The 17786-nt window shown below is 39.8% G+C and overlaps 1 protein-coding gene across 1 annotated transcript; it reads right to left on the bottom strand.

Annotated features, from left to right (window-relative positions):
* Positions 1-6222: 6222 nt before the first annotated feature.
* On the bottom strand, positions 6223-7247 carry LOC145802552 (uncharacterized). The gene is made up of 2 exons (XM_082895279.1): positions 6617-7247; positions 6223-6566 (listed from the first exon to the last, which is right to left on the bottom strand). The coding sequence occupies exons 1-2, from the start codon at positions 7245-7247 to the stop codon at positions 6223-6225; spliced, it is 975 nt and encodes a 324-aa protein (XP_082751405.1).
* Positions 7248-17786: the final 10539 nt, after the last annotated feature.

Here is a 17786-nt window from a genome sequence, read left to right as displayed (position 1 = left end):
ACGCTGCTTATGTACAGGCATCTACCACTCAAAGAAGCCGCATCTATTGGTGTTGTTGAAAGGGAAAGCAAAGTATACCATCCTTGGATTTTCCTTTGACTCTGAAATCCTGAATGCTGCTCTCGCCTCGCAACGACATTTTCGATTTTTAAACTGAATTTCACTAGTATCACTCATAGATGCATTTGATGTTGACATTTTTTTACTTGAAATAACAACAATGGAACAACAATATCTAAACCTAACAATATCTAAGATTTTGAAAAAATTTCTTATTCTCTTAGTATCTAAACCTGTGATTTAGGAGGGGAGATAATATTTTCTTCTTTTCAAAATTATCCAATTAAAACAAGCTAATTGGATTATGCAACCCTAAATTCTTAACCAAAATCAATTCCATCTTACTCCAACATGAATTAAAATTCAAAGAACACCAGCACAAATATACTAATGAAATAAATTAAACGAGGTAACTAAGTTGTGACAATATCCAGCAACATCATTTCAACTCTTTATACATGTTGCTAAAATGAACAGAAATCAAAATAATAAAATAATATATACATCAAAAAAGAAAATAAAAGCATATCATCTCATTCTAATCCTCCTCTCCTCCCCTCTGGTTCCCTCAATCTCTCAAGATACAATTAAAACTTTAATGCTACCATGAAGAATTATATCTCATTCCTTAATGCTGCCATCTTAGTTTTAATAATGCACCATACCATTTATACATCTTAAGATACAATTAAAACTTTATTTAGTATATGCATTTACCATGAAGAATATATCTCATTCATATTAGAAAGGGTAATTTGGAAGTGGAATAAAAAATGGAACTATATATACTATAGTTGGAGGAGTAAAAGCATCAACTTACACAATAATCCATATGCCCCCATCAAAAATAAATAAAAATAAATAACTATCAAAAATTTGCTCACAAGCTCCACCTTCTATGTTAGTCAATAAGAACATATATGACCTTATTGCTCTAGCAAAATATAATTCGATACAGATTTATATTGATTTCTATATGAACTTATTTCACCATTCAGTAACATTTCTAGCAAGATATAATTCGATAGAGATTTATATTGATTTCTATATGAACTTATTTCACCATTCAGTAACATTTCCCTTGGTTAATTTAAAAATATGACCTTATAGCTCTAGCAAATGGATCTCTTTCAAAATGTTTTTTCACTTAAGGTTGAATGGATTCAAAATTAAACAGGATGTGGGTCTTTCTTTAATTGAAACTGTTCCCACACCAAAGCTTCCTGACAAACAATCCCTAGTGCTCACTTACAGAGATAAATAAACAAATATCCCTAGTGCTGACTTTTATGGACTCTACATCAATCCACATTTTTCTATTAAATTAGATTTTCTTGAACACATGAAGCAAGAAATTAAAGAAACTTTAATCAAAGTCAACATTGACAAAAGTAGCCAAGTTCAAATTTTTACTCTACAAAGGTAGCCAAGTTTAGATTTTCCCTAATTTTTGGATTCAAAGCCCTAATATTTTAAGTTTGGAGGATGAACGATTTCTTGAAAACACAAAGTAGGAAATTAAAGAAACTTTAATCAAAGTCAACATTGACAAAGATAACCAAATTCAGATTTTTACTCTACAAAGGTAGCCAAGTTCAAATTTTCCCTAATTTTTCGATTCAAAGCCCTAATATTTTAAGTTTGGAGGATGAACGAACCTGCGGTTTTTTCCTTCAATCTACTGGAGTATGGCAGCCAGCGGCGTGGTAGCGGCAGCGGTGGCAATGACGTTGCAACGATAGCGTTACGTCGGGGGTGGGTGGGAAGAGCTCCTCTTCTTTGCCCTTTTCTTTCTGTCTCTCTCTGCCTCTGTCTCTCTCTCTCTCTCTGTCATTTTGCAACATATCAGATCTGCAGGAATTTTGAATTAAAGCATTTATTTTTATTTTTATTTTTTTTTTGAAATTACTAACCAAAATGACGTCATTAGTTTTATTTTGAGCCGTTGGATCACCCCACTTCAGGGATCACTTCAGGAATAAAACTCTAGAGGATCCTGATACCTTTTTTTAAAAACAAAACTAAAAAACAAAGTCAACATCATCTCTTAGGCATTGACTTTCCATAGCAGTGAGTCAAGTTCGACTCTTGGAGGGCATTAAAATACTAGATTTTTTAGTGGCTCTTTTCTGAGATCTCGCACTATATTCCGATTGAACCTTGGCCCTGCTAGAGGTGGTTGATGAGATCCACTAGTGTCTCGGTGGTGGGTCCCTTCCTTTGGATTGAGTTTAACCTGGCTGGCAACCGGTTACCCCGGGACCTAGACCCGTGAATACCATGATGACACCTTTGAGCATCCTTTTTTTCTGTTAAAAAAATTAAAAAAAAAAAATCATCTCTTAGGCTAATTAAAATGTCATAGGATCAAATATTCCATAATTTATTTATTTTTTTTAGATGGGGAACAAAATTGTCATTGTAAAATCGATAAAAAATTAGATCAATTTTGTATAACGGTAGTAAAAAAATCTCATAAATAGATAACAAACTTTCAATAGAGGAAGAATCCTAACCTTCCTAGATGAGGAGAAAAAACCCTCACAAAGGAGGGACACAACCTCTACACAAGGAGAATTATTACAACAAACAATAAAAAAATAAAAAATAAAAATCGAAAACAACTAGATTCAAGTTACCAAACTCACCCAAAGCTCCACTACACCGCAACCTTCAACTTGAAATCTGAAGACCCCACCTTTGCTAATCAAGATGGATCATTGAAGTTAAGGTGGCCGCCTAGTGTGAAACGAATGCGTTAAACAACATCAGTCTTCGGATTATGAGAAAATTTGAAATCACATCTTAAAGTTTTAGGTGCGAGGGTGAAAGTTTAGACGCAAGCCAAACATTAGATCTAGAAGATCAGAAAGAAAGAGAGGTGACACCAACACCAGTGGAGAGAGACAGATCCGAAGGAGATGAGTTAAATCTAGTAAGGGTGGATCCATGGATGCGGAAATGTGGCGGTGGCGCCGAAAAGGGTTGGAAGGATAAGCTTCTAATATTATTAAGCAAAAAAACAAAACAAAACAAAACAAAGAGAGAGAGAGAGAGAGAGAGAGAGAGAGAGAGAGAGAATGTTCGAAAGAGGAGGGAGGAGGCCGGCGACTGAAACCCCTCCCCGGCCTCTTCAGCACACCCAATTGTTGGTGGAAGTGCGGTGCAAACCACTATTGGTGATTCACAATGAGAGGATTAACACTGAACCAAACTGAAAATAAATTCACTCAAAATAATTCTGAAAATACAGAGCATGAATTACAATTTTCTCTCTTTTATTTTCTTTCTCCCACACACATATCACTCTGATACATTAGCTATTTATAGATAAACCAGCAGTGTGAACACATTTAATGTAAATACAGCTTAGTAGTGTGAAAGCATTTAATGCATATACGGCTAGCATTAAATGCATGTTCAACTAAGCCTACAAATTTTCATGAATCAATCTTTGAACACAGATTGTCTAGGGAGGCTATCTAGAGTGGCTGTTAAGAAGATGGCTATCAAGCTTACTTTCCAACATCCCCCCTTAAGCTTGATTCTCCATGCGGCTTCATCCCAAGCATCATCTTCATTCTATTGAACAGATCATTTTTCAATGGCTTCATGAAAATATCTGTAAGTTGATCTTGAGATTTGCAAGGAAATAATTTCACCTCTTTATTTTTCACATGCTCTTGGATGAAATGATAGCGGGTGTCAATATGCTTACTTCTTTCATTATAAACTGGGGTCTTTGCCAATACAATTGTTGAGCGATTATCAACATAGATCTCAGTGAGTTTTTCTTGTGGGAATCCCAAATCGTTCAGCATGTTTTGTAACCATATTGCATAGCACACAGCTGAGTTGGCTGCAACATACTCAGCTTTGCAAGTCGATAATGTCACAATGGCTTGCTTGTTGGACGACCATGTGAAGACTGTATCTTCCATAAAGAAAGTAAATTCCATAGTACTTTTCCGTTCATCCAAGTCACGTCCCCAGTCGCTATCTGAGTAGCCAACAAGACTAAAATTATCAGTTGGTTTATAGAAGAAACCATCATCGACTGTACCTTTGATGTAGCGAAGAATCCTCTTTGCTACATAAAGGTGTGACTAATCCAATGTTTCCATATATCTGCTAATCAATCCTACTCCATAGAGTATGTCTGGCCTGGTGCAAGTAAGATAGCGAAGACTTCCAACAAAGCTCTTGAAATAAGTTGGATCCACATCACCTACCTTTGTACCTTTTTTGAGCTCCACTCCACTGTTTGCAGAAATGTTCACCGGATTGCAATTTTTCATCCATATCTCTAAAGAATTTCCTTGACATAGCCACTTTGGGAAATAAAAATTCCATCTTTTCTTTGTGCCACTTCAATGCCAAGAAAATGAGCCATCAATCCAATATCAGTCATTTCAAATTCTTGGACCATTATTCTTTTAAAGTCTTTGAACATGGCTGGATTGTTTGCGGTGAGAATTAGATCATCAACATAAAGACAAGCAAGCAACATGCTTCCATCAGCTTCCTTCTTCAAATATGGCGCGTGCTCATATAAACATTTTTCAAAACCATTGTCATGAAAATACTGATCAATTCTAGTATTCCATGCACGCGGAGCTTGCTTTATTCCATAAAGTGCTTTCTTCAATCTGTACACTTTGTCTTCATGCCCATTCTGAACATACCTCGAAGGTTGTTCAATATAGATTTCTTCTTCAAGGAAACCATTCAGAAATGCAGATTTCACATCAAGTTGATAAATCTGCCACTTGTGCTAGGCAGCCAAACAAATCATTAGCCTAATAGTCTCCAATCGGGCAACTGGAGCAAACACCTCTCCATAATCAATTTCAGCTCTCTTCTTGTAACCTTTTGCTACTAACCTTGCCTTATAGCGTTGCACTTTGCCTTGTGCATTCCTCTTTATCTTGTATACCCATTTCACTCCAATGGGTTTGTATCCCTTCGGTAGACTGGTAAGATCTACTTCTTCTGTAACTTCATATATCTCCTGCAAATTTCTTATTGGTCTTGGTTGTTTGGAAAAAACTATTATCTGATGATGCTGATGATGATGATGATGATGATGCAGCACTTCTGTGAGAATCTGGCGATCTAGGTGCCGGTATTCTATGTGGAGGAGTTTGTGGCTCATCTTGAACTTCTCTTGTGATTTCAACCAGAGCTTTTGATGTTTCATCTTCAAGAATGATTTCTGCATCTTTAACAACTTCATCTTGGTTCCAGTTTCAATCTTCTTTTTCTTCAAATATCACATCTCTACTCATGATCACCTTTTTGGTAATGGGATTATATAACTTATATCTCATTGTTCTGTCTCCATATCCGACAAGGATACATTTTTCTTCCTTATCATCAAGCTTGGTTCTTCTTACTTCTGGAATCTTGGTGTACGCAACACACCCAAATATTCTGAGATGATTGACACTTGGCTTATGTGAACTTCAAGCTTGTTCTGGAGTCATAGAGTGAAGGCTTGTGGTTGGGTATCTATTTAGTAGATACACAGCACATGATACGGCTTCAGCCCGAAATTGTTTGGGTAGTCCCTTTCCTTTCAACATGCTCCTTGCCATATCTAAGATTGTGCGATTCTTCCTTTTAGCAACACCATTCAGCTGTGGCGTATATGATGGTGTTGTTTGATGCTTGATTCCATGCTCTTTGCAATAATTCTTGAAAGCATCTGATGTATACTCTCCACCTTGATCTTATCGCAACGTCTTGATGTAGTAGCCGCTTTGCTTCTCTACAAAAGCTTTGAATTCTTTGAAGATACTGAACACCTCCGACTTTCTTTTAAGAAAATACACCCATGTCTTCCAGCGATAATCATCAATGAATGTGAGAAAATATCTATTCTGTCCATTTGACATTGGCTTCAATAGACCACACACATCAGTGTGCACTAGCTCTAACGGCTTTGTTGCTCTCCACTTCACTTCTTTGGCAAAACTAGTTCTGTGATGCTTGCCAAGAATGCAGCTTTCACAGACCTCATTAGTGTGAGCAATATGAGGAAGCCCTTTCACCATATTCTTGCTTGACAACAGCTTCAAGCTTCCAAAGTTGAGATGTTCAAACCTCAAATGCCATAGCCAGTCTTTCTCTTTGATGATGGCACTTAAACACTTCGCAGCATCATGTTGGATGTTCAATGTAAGCATTCGATTCTTGGACATTTATACCCCGAACAATCAAATTACCATGATTGTCTTTGATGGTAAGATGACAATCTTTCATGCTGATGTCGTATCCTTTCTCTAGGAGTTGTCCCATACTCAAAATGTTGTTCTTCATGGCAAGAGCATAATAAACATTGGAGATGTAATCATGATCTCTATTCTTGAGCTTGATCAGAATATTACCTCTTCCTTTCACTAGAGTCATTGAAGAATCACCAAATGAGACTTGTGCTTGTACAGTCTCGTCAAGCTCAACGAACAACTCTTTTTTACCACACATGTGATTGTTGGCTCCCGAATCTGGATACCAAACATTGTTTTGGTTTTTAGTGTCTCCATAGTGAACAAACAGGATTGTAGGTCCAACTTTGTTTGTTTCCTGCTCGGCAAAATTTGCTTGTTCTCCTGCTTCTGTTGTTGCTCTACTCCGGCATTCATTGCTGTAATGCCCGAACTTGTGGCACTGGTAGCACTGAACATTGCTTTTGTCAAATCCTGGTCGGTTATTGTAACCACCTCCTCTTCCTCTTGCTCTTCCTCTTGGAGCAAAGTGTGGTTGACTTCTTCCTCCTCTGGCTGGACCTCTTCTACCTTTTCCTCGAAACCAAAACTTCGATTATTGTAACCGCGACCTCTTCCTCGGCTTCTTTGTGATGTCCCCTCTTGCTCGTTTCTGTCATCTTTGAAAGACAGCTTTGATTGAAGAGCTTGCTCTAAGGAACTTGAGGGAGCCTTCTTGTTGATCCTTTGTTCATGAATCTCAAGTGTGCCCATTAACTCATCGATGGTCATGGCACTGAAATCCTTGGACTCTTCTATTGCTACAATCACGGGCTTGAACTTGGGGCTGAGTGATCGGAGAATCTTCTCTATCACTTGAAGAGATTTCATCTTCTCTCCATATCTTCTCATCTGATTAACAATGGTCAATGTTCTGTTAAAGTACTCAAAGATTGACTCCTTCTCATTCATGTGCAACATCTCGAATTCGCCACGTAACACCTGGAGTTAAACTCTGATCATTTTTTCAATTCCACGATGTGAATTGCGAAGAATACTCCATGCCTCTTTAGAGGTTGCTGCTGCTAAAATCTTCTCAAAACTTGACTCATCAATGCCTTGATAGAGTAGATATAAGGCCTTTTTATCTCTCTTCCTTGAATCTTTTAATGTCGTCTTCTGAGCTTCATTTAAATTTCCTTCATCTTCGAGAGTAGCTGGCTCGTCATATCCTTAATCCACTAACTCCCACAAATCTTGTGAGACTAGTAAGACTTGCATTTGAATACTCCAATTTTCATAGTTCTTCTTGTTGAGTTTTGGAAACTGGGGTTGAAAGAAATTGTTTGTGTTGGCCATTGATTGTCTTTAAAAAATTATAAATTTTCAGGATGGAATTTGCAAATTCTGACCATACAGATGTGTCCGGAATATTCCAAATAATTAGAAAGCACTATTAGATCACTAAACACGGACTTCAAACGGCTTAGTTCAAGCCAAAACAAGTTGAACGGTTCAGATCTGCGGCTACACCTTAGCCGCGTCGTACTGGATTAATCCTCGATGTGCTGATTTTAGCGGCTCGGTCAACGGCGCAGTCAACGCGACTTGGTTGGCGGTGCGACTCAGGCTCGGTTCGGTCAACGGCTCTGGTTAACGGCGGCTTGGCTCGGCTCGGTCAAGGTTGGTTAGCGGCTGAGATGACGTCAGTGGATGATGTCAGGTCTCTAGTGTGCGCGCGTGTAGCACGCGCATGCATGTGGGATCACGCGTCTTTTTCCTCTGGCAATGCGTGCGGCGCGTGAACGCGTAGGGGCCTCATGAGAACGGCGTCAGTAGCACGTGTGGAGTTGTCCAAGATCCATTTTTGACGCGGTTTTCATGGTTGTGCTCGTCTCGTTGGGAGCTTCAAGCGGATGTGATCAAAAATGGATTTCGACCACTTTGATTTCTAGGCAATTTTTGAAAACACACTATGTTTTTCCGAAAATACACAAAACCGACTTTGATACCACTGTTGGTGGGAGTGGAGTGCAAACCACTGTTGGTGATTCACAATGAGAGGATTAACACTGAACCAAACTGAAAATAAATTCACTCAAAATAATTCTGAAGATACAGAGCATGAATTATAATTTTCTCTCTTTTATTTTCTTTCTCCCACACACATATCACTCTAATACATTAGCTATTTATAGATAAACTAGCAGTGTGAACACACTTAAGGCAAATACAGCTTAGTCGTGTGAAAGCATTTAATGCATATACGGCTAACATTAAATGCATGTTCAACTAAGCCTACAAATTTTCATGAAGCAATCTTTGAACACAGATTGTCTAGGGAGGCTGGCTAGAGTGGCTGTCAAGAAGATAGCTATCAAGCTTACTTTTCAACAACAACAGAAAGCTTACGAAGGGAGGCTTAGAGAAAGATGCCAGATTTTAGGCAATCTGTAAAAATATTCCTTAAATCTTGTTCACATAACTTATCATTTAAATAATTGAAAATATAAATAAAAAAATAAAAAAAAAACAAGTTGAGTTTATAAAAATTCTAATTGTGTAGCGCGCTTGTTTGGTTTCACTTTTTAGAAAATTAAAATTTTTTAATTTGTATTTTTTTGTTTTCATTAATTTTTTTATTAATATTTTAAGTATTTTTTTAAAAAATTTTTTAGATACACCTAACATAAATACACTTAAAAAGTATAATATTTGTGAAAGAAATCTTTAAAAAATTTACTAAATGCCAAAAATACCAAAAAAAAAAAATAAATAAAAATTTAGTATATTTTCATATTCTTGTGTATTTATTGATTTTTTTAAAATAATTTTTACAAATATTTTACTTTTTAGATACATCTAAGTAAGGTGCATATAAAAAAGTAAAAAAATTGCTCAAAATTTTTAAAATATTCACTAAAAATAAAAAAGTACAAAAAAATTCAATTTTCAAAAAATTGAATTCAGAAAATTAAAACCAAGCACGGCATCATTGCTGTTGTTGTTGTAAGAGAGAATTTTTTCAATCCATTGTGAGAATAATAAAGTACGAAAATGACATACAAGTTTATTTTGTACATCTAATGATGTGTAAGTGATATAATTTATTGATAATTAGATAATATATAAGAGAGAGTATTACCTTTAATATTCTAATTAATTGTCACATCATTGAGTTTGTAAATTGAGTTAAATTTTTTATCTTGAATAGCAATGCTCTAATTTGAATATAAAAAATTAAAAAAAAAATTAAGTCTGTACGGGAAAGAAATAAACCTTCTCGTATAATCTTGTTGATCAAGTCTGCGCTCCTCCGTACGACGTCACTTTACTCCCTGAAAACACAAGCGTGAGCTAGCCGGCGGGTGTGTGCCGGAAACCCCTCCGATACCTAAATCAGAAAAACAGACAAGTAGACAAGAAGCTCTGTGAATTCGAGAATCAAAGTTGTGTTACCTCTCCAAAGGTGATGTTTGTGAGCTTTTATAGGTTTCGTGTGACACAATCCTAGTAGGACTTTTACTCCTCCATGCAGAGTCCTCCTAGGATTCATACTCCTGATGGATAATGCTTATCCCTCAACACCCCCCTCACTGCTTAAACCAAGTGAGATGGTTTTACCATGGCCGAACTACCATACGACCGAAGTAAGCATGGCCCTACTTAGCCGAACTATAATTAATTTGGTTCTCTGTCATCTGCTCTTACCTAGGTTTCTCCTAGCGCCAACCACAGTGTGATCAGACCGAACTATCAAACAGCAAGGTTCTGGCCGAGATAACCTCGATAAGCCAAGACCGGACTAACTTTGAGTACGGAAACCAGGGTATGTTCAAAGCTTTCTTTAGACCGGAGTAACCTCAAGATTCTTTCGGACCGGAGCAACTTCATACCCCTCTTGGGCCGGAGTAACTTTACACCTCTCTTGGGCCGAAGTAACTTCATGGCCTTTTTACTCAGTCCTTCACAACGTGGCCCATAACGGCCTATTACCCAGCTCGGCCCAATTTATAAGTATAAATTACCCTCTCAATTGCCCCTTAATTCCATTTGCGTAGCATGATAGGGATTACCTGTCTATCAGCCAAGCTAAACTATCTTTTAGCCTCTCCAGCCGAGCTAAAACCTTTTAGCTTCTCCAGCCGGGCTAAAAAAACCCCCTTGAGCATATCCAGCCGAGCTAAAACCTTCCAGCCTATCCAGCCGAGCTAATTACACACCGGGTTCCGCTTGTCCGGTCAAAATGTCTCTTCAATCACATCATCTGAATCGATTCCCATTCTAACGACACATGGCAGGTTGCTATTGGCCATCCACAGCTGTAACACCGCCCTCGTACTTCGCAATATTCGAATAGTTCCTGCCTCCAGCTCTTTCACTAATACCAACTCTTTTGCATTTCAAAATTACTCACCATACTATTTAACTTCTCTCTCTAAACCTCCATTGCTCTTCAACCTCTGAGCTCGTGTTCTCCATTGCTGCTGCTCTCATCTCCAGTTCTTGCCTCTTCATCTGGTAAGTACTGCACCTCTATCTTGTTTTCCTTGTTTTCGTACTTTGTTTTGTGTGTTTTTGCAAAACACATTTTTTTTTCTTTTGCTTTGCTTCTTCTGAAAACACTATGTTAGTATAATCCTCAGGTATTCATGAAATAACCTATCGATCACTGCTTTTGATCCAAAATTACACGTAACCGAACTAGTAAACTATTTGTAGTTTGATGCCAGCGACACCAGACTATACAACCGAACTAACACTCGTACCAGTAGTTTCAATAAGTCAAACCTTTTTTTTTATCATAGCCGAGATAAGAAACCGGACTAATTCTGCAATCAGTACTGGGAAAACCTCAATTCTGACTGAACTACGGCTTCGGGGCTAAATCAGCTTTCTAAGTTTTTAGACCGAACTCAGAAAGCTTTCCCTAGGAGCTCAACCGATCTAACAGAACCTCCCCTCAACCGAGATATCAATCACCTTGTTGGAACCGAGATAGATCCTGTAACATCCTACATAGCCGAAGTAGGTCTTTTATTTTCTTTGCTTTTTTTTTCTTTGTAGCACGGTCCAACGATCTGTGCTTAACACCTTTGTTTTCCACTTTGCAAACTTAGGTTGCCCAGGCACTCTGAGCGCTCAGCCGAGCTACTAAGCACAATTTTGCCACCGATCTAATTTATTCATAACTTATAAAATAAATGGGGAAGTATAGATTTTTAGTAAATACTCTGGGCCGTCTAGCCGAATTCCGAAAAGATTACAATATACCCGACGACGTCCACCTAACCTTAGCCGAAAAAGATGTTATACCTTGGGGAAACCAGGGCTTTGTACCCTTTACCCTTCTTTCAATAATAGAAACCGGGCTAAGATTTCCAGTCCAACCCCTAATTTGTGAATTCCTTAGGCAAACCGGACTATGCCCAACCCAGCTTTCCACCAACTCCTACTGTATAATAATGGGTATAGCCGAACTAAACCGCCAAGCAGGCATCAACCTCGGTCTAGCCGAAATCTTCTACCAGTATTCCATAGGTTCGAAGGAAGACGGCTGGGTGTACTATCTTAGAATACGTCGTCGACATGAGAAAATAATAAAAAACACACCGGATAAAGACTTGAATGATGACGATTTTTTCTGAGTGTCTGGGAACTTTGAGGATCACCAGGCCCAAAATCCTGGCCGAAGTATTAATTGGAAAAAAGGAACACCTGGCATAATTACTTCGGTTCCCTTGTCTGCTTCGTTTTATTTCGGTTTCCTATTCTGCTGCCGAGCTAACAGTGTCTTTTTTCGCAGATTCAGCCCATCTTCAATCACTTTACAGCTACCCCAATCTAGGCACTCTCCGCGCCGCACTACGGTATCCAGAACGTAGTTGGGCCAAGCTGCTAAAGTTTGAACCAACCTATAGATACAGCGGCCGCCGAAAAGCCAGAGTGACTGACTTTTTGTTGGAAGACGCTCCTGAACCGGACCCCACCTTGCCACAAATTATCTTAATCCCTCTGACAGCCGAACAAGAAATGGCAAAAAAAAACAGAGTCAGGGCCCTCCTAACCGAAACCACCAGACCCGATGTTCCGCCACCAAGCCAAACTCAAGAGACCGTGGTGGCCCTTCCTTCTCAACAGCCTTCTTCATCACGCCGAACTAAACGCGCCCGGACTACCCAGACCGAACAACGGTTAGTTGATGAAGACGAAACCACCCTCCCACCGAGCCACCCACCGAGTCCGTAACCAGAGCCATCTAACCGAGCTACCTCCAAGTGGGCACTGAAGCTCACTTATCAAAACCGAGATATTGAGGAAACTGATTTGGTGGTTGCTGAGAAGGATCACATACTGGCCTTCAATCTTGCCAAAAGTGTGTGCCTTCCAAAGGACATGGAGCACCACAATTAGCTAAACACTGAGCTGAAGGCCATCCGGTCTTCAACAAAATCCATGATCCTTGTAGGTAGCATTCTCTTTTGCTTTTGTACCTTTCTAATTCTTCCTACTTTCAGCTCGGCTAAAAAGAAAAGTTTCTATTCTATTACAGGCCATTCAGAAGAACCACATTGCACACAAGCGGGTATTGGAGCTCAGGAGAACATCAAGAGAGGCCATGGCAGAGGCCGAAGCCAAAACCGCCGAGCTCAAACAAGAACAAGTGAGGACGGCCGAGCTGGAGGCCGAGGTGACTCGTCTAACCGGCCTAGTTGCTTCGGCCGATGCTGACAGACAGAGAGCCCTAACCGAGATGGAAGACAAGTATTTGCGGGAACTGGCAAAACTTGAGGGTGTTAAGGACACCGAAATAAACATTTTGAAGAAGAAAGCTGAAGATGCCGAGGTGAAGGGCTTCAAGGAAGGCGAAGCTGCATACATCCAGCAGTGTGAAGCTGCGAAGGACTTGTTCTTCAAGTGCGGCTGGAGGGGTGCTGTGGAGCAGCTCGGTTGCGGTCCCGACACCGAGGTCTTCAATGCTCCTCAGTATTTTATTCCGGTCTCACTGGCAAAGTATGCAGCCGATCTTCAGAAGCAATTCCTTGAAGCGTCTGACGATGACAATGAAGAGAATGAGCCAACTGACACTCCGGTTGACAATATTCCAGCTAACCAATCAGTTCGGGCGGAGCCTGCGGTTGAAGATCTGACCATTGAGCAACCTGCTGAAACCGAGCTCCCAACTCAAACTGTAATTCCGTCTGAAACCGGACTTCGGGTTGATGCCGAGCTAGATGTCAAAATAGATGACCTTTTTAGCTGATTTTGTATTTTTTCTTTTTCTCCTTTTTGCTTCGACTTGTAACCGGGCTATGGCCCCCCCTTTGTAATCGCTTTGAACTTGATTAATGAGGATGATCTTCTTTTGTGCTAACTGTTATCTCGGTTTACTTTCCTGTTTGAGCATGCTTTCTAACTGTAACTTGAAGCATACTATTTTTCGACCGAGATACTTTATTTCGGTCTTACCTGTGCCAACTGACTGACCTTACTAGCTAACCACTCTTTAGCCGATATGCGTACTTCGACTAAAGAGTACCACATGTTGGTTCAATCCGACCAACAACTCTTTAGCCGATGTCATTACTTCGGCTTAAGAGTACTAAGAGTTGGTTTAATTCAGCCAACCACTCTTTTAGCTGATGTCTTTACGTCGGCTAAAGAGTACTAAGAGTTGGTTTAATACAGCCAACCACTCTTTTAGCTGATGTCCTTACGTCGGCTAAAGAGTACTAAGAGTTGGTTTAATCCAGCCAACCACTCTTCAGCCATACCCTTACTTCGGCTGAGGAGTAACAAGAGTTGGTTTAATCCAGCCAACCACTCTTTTAGCCGATGTCCTTATGTCGGCTAAAGAGTACTAAGAGTTGGTTTAATCCAGCCAACCACTCTTCAGCCATACCCTTACTTCGGCTGAAGAGTAACAAGAGTTGGTTTAATCCAGCCAACCACTCTTCAGCCATACCCTTACTTTGGCTGAAGAGTAATGAGAGTTGGTTTAATCCAGCCAACTTTTAAGTTAGTTTTTCCAGCCAACTTAGAATAGAATGTTTGGTTATTCCGACCAAACGTCCTGCAGCCTGGATCCTTATCCTGGGCTTAGGAGGGGTGTTGGTTTAATCCAGCCAACCTCTAAGTTAGTTTTTCCAGCCAACTTAGAATAGAGTGTTTGGTTATTTTGACCAAACGTCCTGCAACCTGGATCCTTATCCTGGGCTTAGGAGGGGTGTTGGTTTAATCCAGCCAACCTCTAAGTTAGTTTTTCTAGCCAACTTAGAATAAAATTTTTGGTTATTCCGACCAAACGTCCTGCAGCCTGGATCCTTATCCTGGGCTTAGGAGGGGTGTTGGTTTTTCCAGCCAACCTATAGATTGGTTTTTCCGGCCAACCTTACTTTTGATGTCCCTAACTCACTAATACAATCTCATACAAAAAATAACTATGCTGAAAAGAATTGACTTTATTTTATTGAGAGAAAGGAAAATTACACATACTCGTAAAAAAAGATAAAAATAAAATAGTTTGAGATTGGCAGTGTTTCATGGCCTTGGAATGGCTTTGCCGTCCTCATCTTCCAGGTGGTATGCCCCTTTGCCAGCTAATCCGACCACTTTGTACGGTCCTTCCCAATTAGGCCCTAACTTGCCATCTCCTGGTATCAAGGTGTTTCCCATCACTTTGTGCAGTACCGAATCTCCGATCTTGAATTGTCTTGGATGCACTGTTTTGTTGTATTTCCTAGATAACTCTTGTTGGTATGAGGCAATGTGAACCAGTGCTCTTTCTCTTCTTTCTTCCACAAGGTTGAGCTCCAATGCTATGGCTTCTCCATTTAAGTCTGGATCAAAATTTTCGCTTCTAATTGTGGGGAGGCCAACTTCCAGTGGGATTACGGCTTCCATGCCGTAGGCTAAGAAGAATGGTGTTTCTCCTGTTGATCGTCGAGGTGTGGTGTGGTAAGCCCATAAAACATGAGGAAGTTCCTCCGCCCACTTGCCTTTTGCCTTCTCTAACCTTTTCTTCAGTCCATCCAAGACAACCTTGTTTGATGCTTCTGTTTGGCCATTTGCTTGAGGATATGCTGGTGTAGAATTGTAGAACTCTATCTTGTATTCTTCACAAAAGCTTCTAAAGATTTTGCCATCAAACTGGGTGCCGTTGTCTGATATGAGGGCTTTAGGTATGCCGAATCGAGTAATGATATTTTGCCAGACGAACTTCTTCACATCTTTTTCCTTGATTGATGCCAATGCTTCTGCTTCCACCCACTTTGTGAAGTAGTCTGTTGCTGTGAGAAAGAACTTCCTGTTTCCGGGCGCTGTTGGAAGTAGTCCTACTATGTCCAAGCCCCACATTGCAAAGGGCCATGGGCTGGTCAATGGTAGGAGCTCTATGGCCGGCTGATGTATTCGATGTGCGAACTTCTGACATTTCTCGCACTTTTTCACATACTTCTCTGAGGCTGCTTGCATGTATGGCCACCAGTATCCTTGCGAAATGGCTCTGTAGGCTAACGATCTTCCTCCTTGGTGGCTTTCGCACACCCCTTCGTGTATTTCGAACAAGAATGCTTTTACTTTGCTGGGGTGGACACACTTTAGATAAGGTCCTGAGAATGACGTTTTGCACAATGCCATAGATGGGGAGAGCCAAAATCGCTGCGACTTTGCTCTAATTTTGTTGGCTTCTTTCTTTTCTTCCGGTAAGACGCCATCTTTTAGGAACAGTATGATGGGATCCATCCATAAGGGGCCTATGTAACAACCCTCATACTGTTTACCGAATAATGACTGATTGATTACCGATAACCATCGATTACCGTTAAACTGAATTGATTATGACTGATAATTGGACTGATTAAAAGTACTGAACTGACTGACAGAAATTGAAACTGAATTGGATGAATACATATGTTTGAATTGCATTCTATCTGTTGACTGTCTGTTTGATCTGTTCATGTCTTTGTGTTTAAACTGCTAATTGAAGGCCTTATCGGCGGCCGAATCCGGAATTGATTGAAGTTTTATGATCGTCATAAGTAATGTGATTTTATAGTATTTTTATCTGAAAACTGATTAGGTATGATTAAATTAGAGTAAAATAAGTTAATTGTTGAAGTTTGACTTATTTACCAAATTAGCCTTAGTGGGCCACTAGCTTATACACCTTTGAGTTCATTACACTTGATCAAAACATTTCATCAGTCCATATCTCTTGTTCTAGCCGACCTTAGAGAGGGAGAGAGTGAGAGTTTGTGTAATTCTTGAGAGTTTGGCTTGGACAACTTAGAGAATTGAAGTGTAGATTTCATATTTGAGCTCCTAAACTTTGAATACAAGACTAAGGTAGGAAACTCATCTTCTTATTGATGTCATTGAGCTAATTCTTGCATGGTTCATGCCTAATTATAGAGCTATGTTTGAATTGTAGATGTTTGAATTGGTTCATTAATGGTGAATTGAAGCTCATTTCTTGCATGCATGTTAGTGTTGTTGGAGTTTGAGTTGAGTTCATGGCAAATATTGCATGCATGTTCACAATTATGTTCAAGTCCATAATTTCATCATGTTTTGGAAACAATTGGCTCCTTAGAGCATCAATTTGGAACTTCAAAATGATTTGAATTCATGCATGTTTGCATGTTCATATTGTTCTTGAAAAATGGTTTGAAATTGGGTTTCAATTAAACACCCTTGGGCCTTGATTTCTCAAAATTGAGCTTTAAACTATGATATTCTATGTGTTTATAAATGTTTTCCAGAAAATGGGCCCAAGAGGATTGGCTTTGATGCATTTGATTGTGTGTTGGAGCTTGGAGGTGCAATCTGGAATTCCCAGATTCTGCACTTCCGCTCGAGCGAGGGAAGTGCCGCTCGAGCGTGGAATTCGAGCATCCAGTACCTCTGCACTGTTTTACAGTCCGCTCGAGCGGAGGATTGGGCGCTCGAGCGGAGTCATGTCTCAAGCTCGAGCGGCCGTCGAGCGGAGATTTCACCATCCAGTACTTTTACAGTACGCTCGAGCGGGAAAGTTGACGCTCGAGCGTGTACCCTTGTTGCATGACCGCTCGAGCGGGTAAACCTGCGCTCGAGCGGGACTCTGTTTTTCTGAAAATGCTTTTTAAATGTACATCTTTGCATCCTCATCCCATTCTAGGCATTCTTAGGCCTAGTTTTAGACATCTTGTTGAGGATAGATGTAGAACACACCGAGACATTAGGGGTTAAATTATGTTATCTCCCAACTGTGTAGCTTAGTGTGTGTTCAATCTGTTAACTGTGTAGGGTTGGCGACTGGGGAGACGCGCTCTAGCATACTGTAGCCCAAACTCTGTGAGTAACAATTGTGTAAAGATATGTTCAAATGATTATCTTCTGAATACTGAACTGCACTGTTTACTGAACTGATATTGTTTACTGAATGAATGTATGTCCTATCTTCTGAACTGTATTGTGGCATCCTTAGCAACTACTGTTACTGACTGTTACTGTTACAGAGATCTCTGTCGGTTCCCTCGT

The sequence above is a fragment of the Camellia sinensis genome, chromosome 11 (assembly GCF_055761805.1).
Source record: "Camellia sinensis isolate YWXY chromosome 11, ASM5576180v1, whole genome shotgun sequence".
NCBI lineage: Eukaryota > Viridiplantae > Streptophyta > Magnoliopsida > Ericales > Theaceae > Camellia > Camellia sinensis.
Note: the sequence above shows the minus strand (reverse complement) of the source record. Positions and strands in the feature narration are given on the sequence as shown.